Source organism: Rattus rattus, chromosome 3, assembly GCF_011064425.1.
Source record: "Rattus rattus isolate New Zealand chromosome 3, Rrattus_CSIRO_v1, whole genome shotgun sequence".
In the NCBI taxonomy this organism is placed as follows: domain Eukaryota; kingdom Metazoa; phylum Chordata; class Mammalia; order Rodentia; family Muridae; genus Rattus; species Rattus rattus.
In genome coordinates, this window is record NC_046156.1 from 89893069 (window position 1) to 89905221 (window position 12153).

A 12153-nucleotide genomic window follows, 5' to 3' on the forward strand; every position below is an offset into this window, starting at 1 on the left:
CCTGGTTCCTCTGAGATTCCTTTACTACTTTGTTCCAACTCTTTGCTCAACATCTCCCTTCTATTTCCTGTCCGCATATACTTTATTATTGGCCCCTACTATACAGTTCTTGAGGATCGACATCTTTTTTCCTTTTTCCTTTTCTAGCTCTCACCATAATCTTTTATGATAGTATCCATATCTGTTAAAGAAGCAAGTGGATAGCTTTAGGATTAACCTGTGATTCAAGATGCTCTGGTACTTTGGAACTCTACAATTATTTATTATTTTTAAGTTATTTCCTTACTTTATTTGTACGTGTGGTTTGCCAGGATGAATGTATGGGTACTGCCTATGTGCAGTGCCCCTAGAAGTAAGAAGAGGGCACCAGGTTCTGATGGAGTTGCAGTTTGAGCTGCCATGTGAGGACAGGAACCAAAGCAGGGTCTGCTGCAAGTGCGGCAGGTGCTCTTATTGGCCGAGCCGTCCTAGCCCTTCACTGCTAATTCCTGATACTCTTCCATGCTCAGAGTTCATCCATGGAAAAATAAAGATTTGTTGTTAACCTCGAGGTCACCAGTTCTTGTGCCACTTTTAAGGATTTCTTTCTTCAAATACTTATTCCTGCAGCTCAAGCGGTACTGCTCAGAGGGTGTAGGTTAAACAAATGTGACTACCATTTTCTGTTTATACTTCCCTGATATCTTTGTAGCATATAACACAGCCATGTGTCAAACAATGGTCCCAGTCTGAGTTACAGAGGTAGTCCTTCATTGTAAAGCAAGAGTGTATCAACAATCTAAGAAACCATGTTTTGCAAGGGCAGTCCTATCAGTTTAGAAAAGCTTACACGTGACTTTTCTTACTGACCTGTATTCCCAGTAAGAATAAAGAAACTCATTGTATGCCTATGACTCCTGCAAGGGGAGCTGAGATTGCAAAACAGTGAAAAAGCATGTTGAACCTGATGACAGAGATCATTGCCCAAGATAGCCTTTGCTCCCTTTACCATCCACCTTATGTCACAGGTCCTTGTAATTCAATGTGCAAACAAAAGTTCAGAACAAGGAGATCTAGTGCAGTGGTCCCTGCCGTGTTATACAAGATGCTATCAAGGAAGGGGAATACCAGTTAACATTTCTTGTTTTAATAGATGCACACTTAGAGTTCTCTAGAAAAGTATAATTAGCAAAGGACATTTGTTACTTTATCGTTACTCTTCCCTGAATCAATTTCCTTCTTATACAACTCAAGTTTCAAAAGTCGGTGCACTTAAGGGGGAAACAATGTTAATTAACTGCAGTGTGGGTGCTGTTGACAACAGTCCTGGTGGAGCCTGGGAAGCTTTTAAGGTTGGAGAGATTGGGATTAAGTGACAGTGGTCCTGTTTCGACTCTGTCTCTAAGTATACTCCTTCAGCCAAGTAACATGCTTTTCATCTGCTTCTTATCTGTGGAGAGGGCGAGGGCAATCCTTGAGCCACTCTTCTGTAGTTTGTGCTCTCCCATGCAAAGCATTATGAAGAATGGCCCCTCTGTAAACAATGGACAGCATCCTAATCCTTAACACAGAGATATCTTACCTAAAGTAGCCAGGGAGCTAATGTGGAATCATTTTAAGGTTAAAGCAGTTTATAAGTCTTAAAAAGACGGAGATAACTGTGGTTTTGTTTAGTGATGTCACTCTTTTATGCCATGGTTAGGATGCTAGTACCACTGTTTTCTCTCATCAACACTGCAGCCAAATAGATAATTAAATGTGCTATAATCACATGTTACTAGTATTCCTATATGAGACGAGGAAAGTTTAATGTCCATGATATATCAGATTTGGTCCCCCTTCCCCATTATAAAGACAAATACAGTCCTATCAGATGGAGAAAAGACAGATGAAGGGTTGCTGGAGGTAAGATCAGCTACATGAGCCAGAGCTTGGTAACTTTAAATAGCATATCTTGTTTTACATTCTCACACTGAGAATAGAAACTGTTAATCAGTTAGACACTTTCAAGGGTAATCAATTTTGAATCCAAATTAGCCTTATATTCTTTTTACTAAGTGACCTTGTGTTAGTTCTCTTCCCCATGGCTGGAAAATACAAGTTCAATAGAACTCAGCTGTGTACCAAAAAGTATTCAATGCAGAAATATGCACTAAGAAGCATTTTCATGGTCATGTCATTTTCTAAAGTGATATTCATAATTAGAGATTCAAACTACTTTTCCTTGAATGGGAATCACTGTCTTTTGTACGAGGTCCGAGACCCACAGCAGATAGTCTTCTAAAAGGCTATCCTTACTTTTGACCCAGTCTACAAAGCAGTCAGATAACCAGGTACGCTGAGCATTTGAAGATGATTATTAGCTCTGTAAATATTATAAGGACTTTGGAAATCAATTAAGGACTTTCTGTTTCTAGTTGGAATGCTTACATCTATTTAGTTCAATAAACAAATGAAAAAATGCTATAAAGCCAATATAATCTATTTTGTGTCGATATGCTACTTGCTATGGTAGAAAAAGGAGAGGAAGGGCGGGGGATGGAAGACAGAAAGTGAGGGAGGAAGAGAAAAACTCGCCAGGATGAGAAGTTTTTCTCTGTGGTCTCTAAGGGCCAGATTTGAAAAGCATAAAATATATACATGAACGTAGAAGTCAGATCTCTGGAGTACCAGCTTCATTATCTGTTGCAGTCTCTGAGGCCCTTTGAAAACTGTGTCTCCTCAGTTCTAGCTTCGTACGTTTGTTTCCTGGCACCGGGTTCCAGTGAGTCACCGCCTTGCTGTGCAAGGGGGTGTACACCGAGGGTGGAACCCTCCCAAGCAGGTCATCGCTGCTGACTCAGCCTCCTGCGAATGATGGCTGTCAACCTCTGCCTGGTCTCGGTTACTGAAATTGCTCGGCCCCTGGGAGGATATGCCTGGGAAAGGGCAGGCAGTCCGGAGCTGTCGACCTTCTTGAGTTTATCTGGGGTTGGGGTTGCGGAGGGTTTTGGCAGTCCGCGCAGGCTGGCCGAGCTGGTGCCTCGTCCACAGTTGTGTCTCACATTGCTTAGCTCGCGGTGATTACTGACTGCCGAGGCAGGGTGGGTTAGGGCACCCTTATTGAGGGAACTTCTTAAGCTTCCTCCGCTCCTCTTAAGCTCCAGGAGCTGTTCTTTGGCTTGACTCAAAGCCTCTGTCAGTTCAAAGCGTTCTTCACACTCTCTGCGCACTGTTTCCTGGAGAAAAGTGTTCTGCAAAGAGACGAGGAAAAAGCACCCCTGGCTTTAAACAGTTTATGTAAGTGGAGCGTTACTGACAATTTAAATCAGAACTGAGCTGCAGGTCAGAGGCTGTATTCCCAGTCTTTTTAATACCCTATGAGACAGAGAAATGAAAAATAGAGTGTGAAGCGGGAAAGGGTGCGAACAGAAGTTTAGTTCAGCCCTTGCCTTTGTAGTGGGGGAATGAGCGTCCAGGGTTCCAGAGAACGGATGGTGGAACTGGGTCAGAGGTCCTCATCTATTTACACTGCATACACACATGGTCCCCACTCATTCATATATCCATTGGTCTATTATTTGCTTCTGCTTGTTTTTAATTTTTAGAGGAACTGGAAACCACTGGCATTTGTGGCTTTGTCATCTGGCTCTCATCAACTCCACCTGAATACTGGTTGGAAGTCAGGGGTGGGGAAAGTATCAAGCCTTTAGCGAGGAAGATTGATTGATAAGGTGCGGTGTTAGAGTCATCGCATTTACTGCTCCTGACAGATCCACCACAGAAAGACCCAGAAGCCACAGTCAGTTACATAACTCGTTGAGAGCAACTTGGACCTGAAGTGGCAGAGGCCTGCTGCCTCTTGCCCTGTGCCTGTGTGAGGCGTGTACTTTAGTCATAATGCAGGCATACACATTCACGTCTAGGAGAAAAAACTGGTAAGATATTTTCATCTTATTTTCCCAAGAATTCTAAGCTCTATTAATTTGACCTTACTTTTAAAAAGGAGACTACTGTATTATTAATCTATTTACAGTATTTATATGTACAGTACTATATACATCTATATTTATCTATATGTATATATACTGTTTATCTATACATGCAATAAGCTGGCAAAATGTGTAGAAGTAATCAAATTTAAGTTGTTTTTAATTAATTGTATAAAATACCCCAGCTTAAGAAAACTTTGAGTCAGTTTTCACACACACTCATGCACACACACACACACACACACGCAGGAGTAACAGGTGTACAATGTGAAGTCACGAGACGAGGGATGGCAGGGGTACTCATTAGAGAAAAATAAGATCTAATCAACTCACTGCACTTGAATTTGAGCCTCAAAGGAAAGTAATACTCTACAGAAAACACATCCGAGGCAAGTCCTTTAGAAAATGGCTTCAGGCAAGTGGCAAGGGACCGGGAAGGTAGAGCGAGAGAAAGGCTTCCTCAGCAGCAGGTGCAGCTGGAGCGTGGTGCCAGCAGACTCCAGGCTGTGCTTTCCGCCTGTGAGGTCGAGCCAGCCAGCAAGTTCTCAGCTTGCACATTCCAATTCCTCCTGGCCACAGTCCAGCAGAGAAGATCAGTGAGGGGAGGGGGAAAGGGCTGCTGACTGTCTCAGCATGAGGCCCGCCACTCGCAACCATCCTTCAAGACTATTAGCTTTCAGAACAAAGGATTAATTCTCTTTCTATTATTTCCCAAACCAGGGGGCCTCGGAACTGAAGAAAGGATCCACGGTTGGGACTTTGACCTGTGCCAAAACACAGATTTCTTGGGTGGATATCCTAATGCCCTCCTTTTCTCTGCTGACTTTACTATGTCTTCCCCTAAATTAATACTACAACACAGTTTTGTCCAACAAATAGTGTAGGTGTTATAATGTCTTCAATTATAGTGTAAGATATGGAAACAGAACCTTGGAAAGGTTAGGAAATTGCTATTTGAGGAGTGGAGTGTGCCATTACTATGAGAGGACATGTGGAAGTGACACAGCAGACACATTAGTGGAACATTCCATCCTGTGTGAGGAGAGTCAGGAACTAGGCTGTATAGTTTGCAGAAATTAGGCAAAAGGGCTGGGGTGTTCAGACTCTCTTTGCTTATTGGTTGGTTGGTTTGGTTTTGAGAAAGAATCTCACTATGTAGTAGCTCTGGCTATCCTGAAACTCACTCTAGACCAGGCTGGCCTCAGGCTCAGAGATCACTCGTGCCTCTGCCTCTCTGCCTCTGCCTCTCTCTGCCTCTGCCTCTCTGCCTCTCTCTCTGCCTCTCTGCCTCTGCCTCTCTCTCTGCCTCTCTGCCTCTCTCTGCCTCTCTCTGCCTCTGCCTCTGCCTCTGCCTCTCAAACGCCAACACTAAAGGCATACATGTGTTACTACATCTGGCTGTGGCAGACTTTTAATATGTATTTATACTGAGTAACATGAAAAAATATGTAAGCTAGAATATGCTTGATGAGGCTGGAACTCAGCAGCCAACTTGAGAATGACCAGTGAGGTCACTGTACTCTACGTGTCCGAGACAAGACGATCCTGAGCTACATTTTACCTTAGCATGGTCAAGTAATTATTACCTAATTGCAACAGACCTAGAAGTCAAAATGAAGTGGCAGGCATGCACCAGGTAAAGAAGGCAAAGTAGGGCTCCCAAGTAAAGGGAGCAGCAAGAGAGACACATCCAGGAATGGAGCATGGCTGCTAGAAGACTCAGCTTACAGACACAGGAGAAGAGACCAGCACTGAGGTGGGAGGAAGCGAGCGAGTCAGAGAAGGAGAACTTTGGCAGTATGTTATTGCTGGAGATTTTACTTGGCTCTGAGAGGACCAGCTGGATCAGGAGGAGATGTTTCAAGCAGGGCACTGGCACGGTCACATTGGCATGAAAAGAAGCTCACCAGGCCAGCTTTGTGAAAGACATTGCAGGGTGGGGCAAGGGGCAAGGTGGGAAAGAGTATAGCAGGGACTCAAAGTTTTTATAGAGGAGGTTCTTTCTGTCCTGAGTGCTGGGTTAGTGTGGCCTAGGGAAGAGAGAATTACTGCTCTGGTCCTAAAGCCCATGCTTTGCTGCCGAACACTGTCTATGCTGTCTCAGACAAAAGGCCACTTCAATTGGACTTAAAATAATTAATTGCTTAATTGAACTCCCACTGAGTCAGTAGGTAAAAAAAATTAAATTAGCTCATCATGCATTTAAACTTTCTAATATTCAAAGTAGCTGCTTCCCTACTTTTTGAAAGGTAAGAGTGACTGGTTTATATCTTTTCATTTTACCCTTAGAAACAACTGAGTATTTTCAGTTGTAAACAGAGAAGAAGCAAGAGAAGGCTTTGCTGAGTGACCTGATTATTGTGAAGGTGAGAATCCTGGTTGTGGTGTTTCTGAGTCAGCTGTATCTGGCATAGCCGGGCAGAGGTGGGCAGATGCCAGGAAAGAGGTCTTCACTGAAGAATAAACACAGATGCCCTTGTTCATGGTTTACACTAACAAGGTCCCGACCAGTCACGAGATGAGAGAGGACACAGTCTCTGACAGCTCTAACCAGACAGAACTCAGGAAAGTGGGCTTCCAGCCAGCTGTGTTGGGGAGGAAGGTGCAATTGAGGTGAAGGAGTCTCTATGGACAAGGTATGGAAAGTAGACAGATGAGTAAGAGTTAGTGAAAGATGTGCTCGCCTCCAGCCAGCCAGTTGGCCCAGCACTGCAGAAGGACAATGGAAATGGCTTTTTGGTAAACTAGGAATGAGAAACTAAATAAAATTTTAGGAAACAAGACAGATGTCAGGCAGAAATATTAAAATTATATACGCAGGCTTGCAAACAATAAAAACCAACTATTTTAAGCTTCTCAGAATAAAAGTCATAGAAATAACAAAATTCCTCAGAATAATCGTCTTCAAGAGTCAATTTTTCAAGACAAGGGAGAGGAGCCTAAAAGATACATTATTTAGGATTTCCTCTTCTAAATCAACAATCCAATTTTAATATCTTGTCACTGTTAATTAAGTGTAACAAAGCGATGTCTCCATATTTCTTCCCAACGTGCCGCTGTCCTGACATCTTCCTTTTTTACAAGTAGAGATGCCCTTGCTGAGCCCACATCTGCGCATGCTCCATGGCCAAACTCTTGGGTTCTCAGCTCATCTGTCCCCGCTGTCAGGCAGCCAAGTAAGCAAGATCCTTAAAAGCTTTACTCTTTGGAAGAGAGACTGATGCTGTAATTTTGTGTCTCAGGGTTGAGAATCACTTGTTTGATAACTTACTGACTAGACTTGGGTTTCTTATTCTCCTACATAGAATTACCAGAGAGGCACGTGCCATTTTCTCTACATCAACTACATATGCATTTGAAGTAAATACATACTCCCAAATGAAAGAAATCCCTTTTGAAAACAAGCCATTTGTGCTTGCAAATGCTATGTATCCATAAAATTCTACCTTACAGGTTTACATAAATCCATCATCACCGAGTTTTATCAAATTCTCCTACATAAATGCTTTTTTGAAGCAGAGTTCATATTTGGAAGCAGTTTCAGATATCAAAAGGTTTAAGATCACCCATGAGCCCAATATTTTAGAAGGTTACTTAAGATCCCTACTCAGTTCTTCTGACTCCCACAGGTCACCACTGTGCTAACGGTTTGGAGACACGTTCTCCTGAGTCGGCAGCACATAGCTTCGACTTTTACTTTCTTTTATTGTTTCTTAAGCACAAGCAAACACAGGATGTGAGGCAAAGCAACCTAGCAATAAAAACAGGTGTGTTGATGCAAATACAGACTGACAATCCTTCAGCCACAATTTTGACATTTGAATGCTCTAAAAAGGAAAACACTGCAAGTCAACACATTTGGTGACTAAATCTGGCTGGACTAATTATGTATTCATTTATTTCTGGTTGTTGTCTTTCATATTAGAGACAGTTCTAATAATTAAGCTTTGGTTTGTGATTGAAGAATGAGTTCCCAAATGACAGGTGAGTGTGTGTGTGTGTGTGTGTGTGTGTGTGTGTGTGTGTTCGGTTATTGCCTAGCACGTTTCTGGGCTGGTAGACTGGGCGTGGATATAGCCACTGTACTAGATACCCCAATGGCCAGCATACATAGGCTTTTCTAAGTTCTTGGTTGTCTGGGTCATGGAAAAGGAGTTTGTGATTAGGATTGGCTATCTCCCACTTGCTCTTTACAGCTCTTTGTCTATTCCTTGCTCTGATGTATTCTCACACAGTGTCTTTCTCATTCTGCTAGAGAGAACACGTCAGGTTTCTTTCTAGGCAGGTGCAGGAGATATGGTGGGGGGTGGTGGTGGCTGTCCCTGGAAATTAATTTGCTCCTTTACTCTCCTTTTTTGGGCTCCACTCCTTGATCCTGTCTTCAGAGGTGTTTTTTGTCTCCCTTTTCTGAGCCTCCTTGTGGTAGGATGTAATTAGGTCTCTTTTTTGGGATCCCCTCACCGACAATGGATCCTAGGCTTCACTTTTTTTTTTTTTTAAATATTTTTTTATACAAGTACACTGTAGCTATTTTCAGACACACCAGAAGAGGGCATCAGATCTCATTACAGATGGTTGTGAGCCACCATGTGGTTGCTGGGATTTGAACTCAGGACCTTTGGAGGAGCAGTCAGTGCTCTTAACCATTGAGCCATCTCTCCAGCCCCTAGGCTTCACTTTTTATTTTGGGGCAGTGCAGTAAGGTAGAGACAAACACAGTCATTCCATTCTCCATGGAATTCTCCATGCCTAACCAGGAGTACTGTTTTCTATTTTCAAACTTTGTAAACTACCATTAGATGGGCCATAAGAACTGCAGAATTTGAAACCTCTGCCTCTCTTACTCTCTTTTCTATGGTCTTAAAACAACAAAAAGTTTGAGTTCTCTGTTTTCCATTGGATCTACTTTAAACACATTACCCTCTTCCTCTAAATCCCATGATCACCATGAAGCCCCTTACGTCGGGTCACACTGTCTTAAAGGAATCCATGTGGAACTCACATGAGGGGGGATCGCTGTTACCAGAAACCCGTCTCATTTTAATTTGGCATTAATAACAGTGTACTATTTGCGAATATTAACTTCCTGTCCTCATTTTCTGGTTTTGATGTTCCAGTTTTTTAGTGTGTGCCTTTTTCCCAGTAAGAACTTTCCGGAGTCTTGTTTAAGTTTGCATTTCCGGTATTTCTGTCTTCCAACCCTGTCTTGTGAGTTACTTCTTCTCCTTCTTACTGTCCTGCCTTATGATACCGAGTCACTTCTCAAACTACCACACGGAGGATGGCCCAGTTTGCCTGTCAGAGGCTCCAGCTTCCTTCTAATCCTTTCCTACAGTTGAGAACAAATTCCACTCACTCTCTGGCCTCCTGAGAGAGCACCGGACTCCCTGACCTTCATTAGCCTCCTTAGGAGAGCATTAACTTATCTTTATTCTAATGGGATTTTTTCTCCAAGTAATTATAGCTTTTAATTCTCCAGAATCCAAGGCACTTAAAGTGTCTGAAGAGCATGATGAAGAACACACAGAGCCTTTCATTTGCTAGGACTTTCTTTACAGCTCACATTCTTTCTGTTGAGAAGCTGCACTACTATCGCCGGCTCATCTCCTGCTTTGTAAGCATATGCTGTACTTTGGCATGTTTACCCAGAGAAATAGCCTTAGATATTTACTTATATTTCAGGTCTCATTACTTAATTTGAGGTGATATTTTGGTAACCTCTGATGGAAAGCCTAGTCTACTTGTCTCTTCCATGAAAAGAAACTGTCCTGTTGAATTCTTTCATTAGCTTTATTTTATGAATAATAGTTTCTCCCCTCTAGTAATCAGCCATGACTATTTTATACTATCCTAATATATTTTTATGTTTTAGAAATTCATATTTTTTTGTTTTTAGTGTATGTCTGTGCACTACATGTATGTAGGAGTCCTTAGAGGTCAGAAGAGGCATCAGATCCCCTGGAACTGGAGTTACAGGCAGTTGTGAAGAACAACCTTGGCTTCTAGGTTGAGCCATAGACTTCTCCAGGTCCAGAAGTCCATATTTTTAAAAATGAAATCTGTCTTAATACCTTTCCCAACCAGGAGCCATGTGAGATGAGCTCTCCTTAGCTCTCTTATCTATAAAGAAATCCACCCTTCATTTTTTGGTTTTGCTAACATCACCTCCAGAGGGTGTGGTCAGAAGACGTAGTGTAGACCCATGTTTGAATACTTGGTTTCTAGTTGGTGGAAATATTTGAGAAGGATTAGGAGGTGTGGCCTTGGAGAAGATGTGTCACTGGAGGCAGGCTGTGAGGTTTCAAAGGACTTGTGTCATTCCCAATGTCTCTTTTTACCTCTTGCTTGTGGATCAAGATCTGCTGCTTCAGCAGTCTATCTTATAGAGATAATCTCTTGTACTGAATCAAAGGTTGTCAATAAAGGACTGATTGGCCAATGAGCTGAGGCAGGATTAGAAGGTCAGCTATCCAGCAGAGAGAGGGGAGATTCTGGGTTTGAGTCAGAATGGAGATTCACCTCAGACACAGAAAAAGACTATTATATGAAACTGAGGACCAGGTAACCAGCCATGTGGCAGGACTTAAATGAAAAAAAAATGAGTAATTAAGATATGAGTAAGTCAGGGAACAGAGCCAAAGTTATTGGCTTAAACATCTTTTTATATATAAAAAGACAGAGTTGTTATTTCTGGGAACAATGTAGACAGGTAGAAAAACTCGAGGTTGCTGATGGTTTCTACCACACCATCTCCATGCCCTTGTTCCAAGCACCAAAAGCACTAGCCCTCTGGAAGTGTAAGGTCAACTAAATTTATTCTTCTATTGCTGTGATCATGGTGTTTAATTACAGCAATGGATAACAAATCACAGCAAAAGTAACACATACAGAAGCTTTTGATGGCCTAGGATCACATTTCTGACGGTCACATCTCGGGTACTTACATATCATGCACGTGGGCTGGATTTACTGGCTCATTTGTAATGAATAGAATACAAAGAGAGCCATGAGCCATCACTTCTGGGTTACCTAAGGACTGTGGCTTCTGCCTTGGCACGCTTTCTCTACTGGTTCCGAGGGAAGCCAGCAGACAATGTGAGCTCATTTTTGGAGAGACCCGAGTGGCGCGGAATTGAAGGATGTTATAGCCAACAGCCACAGGTTCTCTATTAATAGTCCACGAGAATATCGACCTGTTAATATAACTTTGCTCATCCTAGTTAGCTACAAGCCAAGCCTATCACTGCTGAGCCTGTAGCTGAGACCATTGCCTCTTGGACACCCTCACACCAACCTCACAAGAGACATCAACCACAGTCAGCCAGCTAAAGCATAACAGCCTCCTTTTCCACAGAAATGAGATGTCTCAGTGGTTCAGCATCTTTTCTGTACAATCATGAGGGCTTGCGTTTGTACCTTATCACCCATGCGACAAGCTGGATGCCTTGCGCACCTGTAATTCCGTCTCCGTGGGTGGTAGAGACAGGAGGATGGTGGGAGCTTGTTGGCTTAGCCGAGGACACCTCCCTGACCACCCCAGGTTCAGGAAGACATTCTGTCTCAAACAGGCTAAGAGTGACAGAAAAGGACACCTGACACCCTCCTGTGACCTCCACTGGTGAACAGTTGTATGCACCAGCACCTACAGACATATACTCACACAGATACATATGAACACATAAATATAAGTAAATAAATCTTTCAAAAAAGAAATGAGACGACGAACTCTTATTGTTTGAAGTTACTGTCTTGAGGGTAATTTATCAAGTAGTGATAAATTATAGGCTTGTAATGTAGGGTGTCTCTACCCTTCAGTCTAGGTTTTTCATGTGATAAATTTATGTGTAGGTAATTTCTTTAATATTTCCCAGAAGGTAGTTACCATTTTTCCATAATTATACACTATTTATCTAGCATAGTGCTCAATACCCACATATATGATAATTTGCATTTCATAAAAACTTGATTTTGTTCATTTTCTACTTGTCCTCTGGCTGTGTCCCTTCTTATTTTTCTACACTGCCATTCTTTTGGCTTCGGACTTGCTGGTCCAGTGACTTGGCCTTTCTCTCCTTTTGCCTGATAGTGTTAATTGTTAATTAAATAGTGTTAAATAAATAGTGTTAATTGTTAACACTATTTCTAAAATGTTTAGCAATTCATCATAAATATGCCAGAGATAAAACTTTCTCAATAAAAATAC

At 42.2% G+C, this 12153-nt stretch overlaps 1 protein-coding gene across 1 annotated transcript in view; it reads right to left on the reverse strand.

Moving 5' to 3' along the window:
* Positions 1–1110: 1110 nt before the first annotated feature.
* Positions 1111–12153, reverse strand: part of Lekr1 (leucine, glutamate and lysine rich 1) — a 162831-nt gene continuing 151788 nt past the window's right edge. The window contains exon 13 of the mRNA XM_032898288.1: positions 1111–3212. Coding sequence (XP_032754179.1) covers positions 2805–3212 — 408 coding nt within the window. The 3' untranslated portion in view covers positions 1111–2804. The remainder of the gene's footprint in view (positions 3213–12153) is intronic.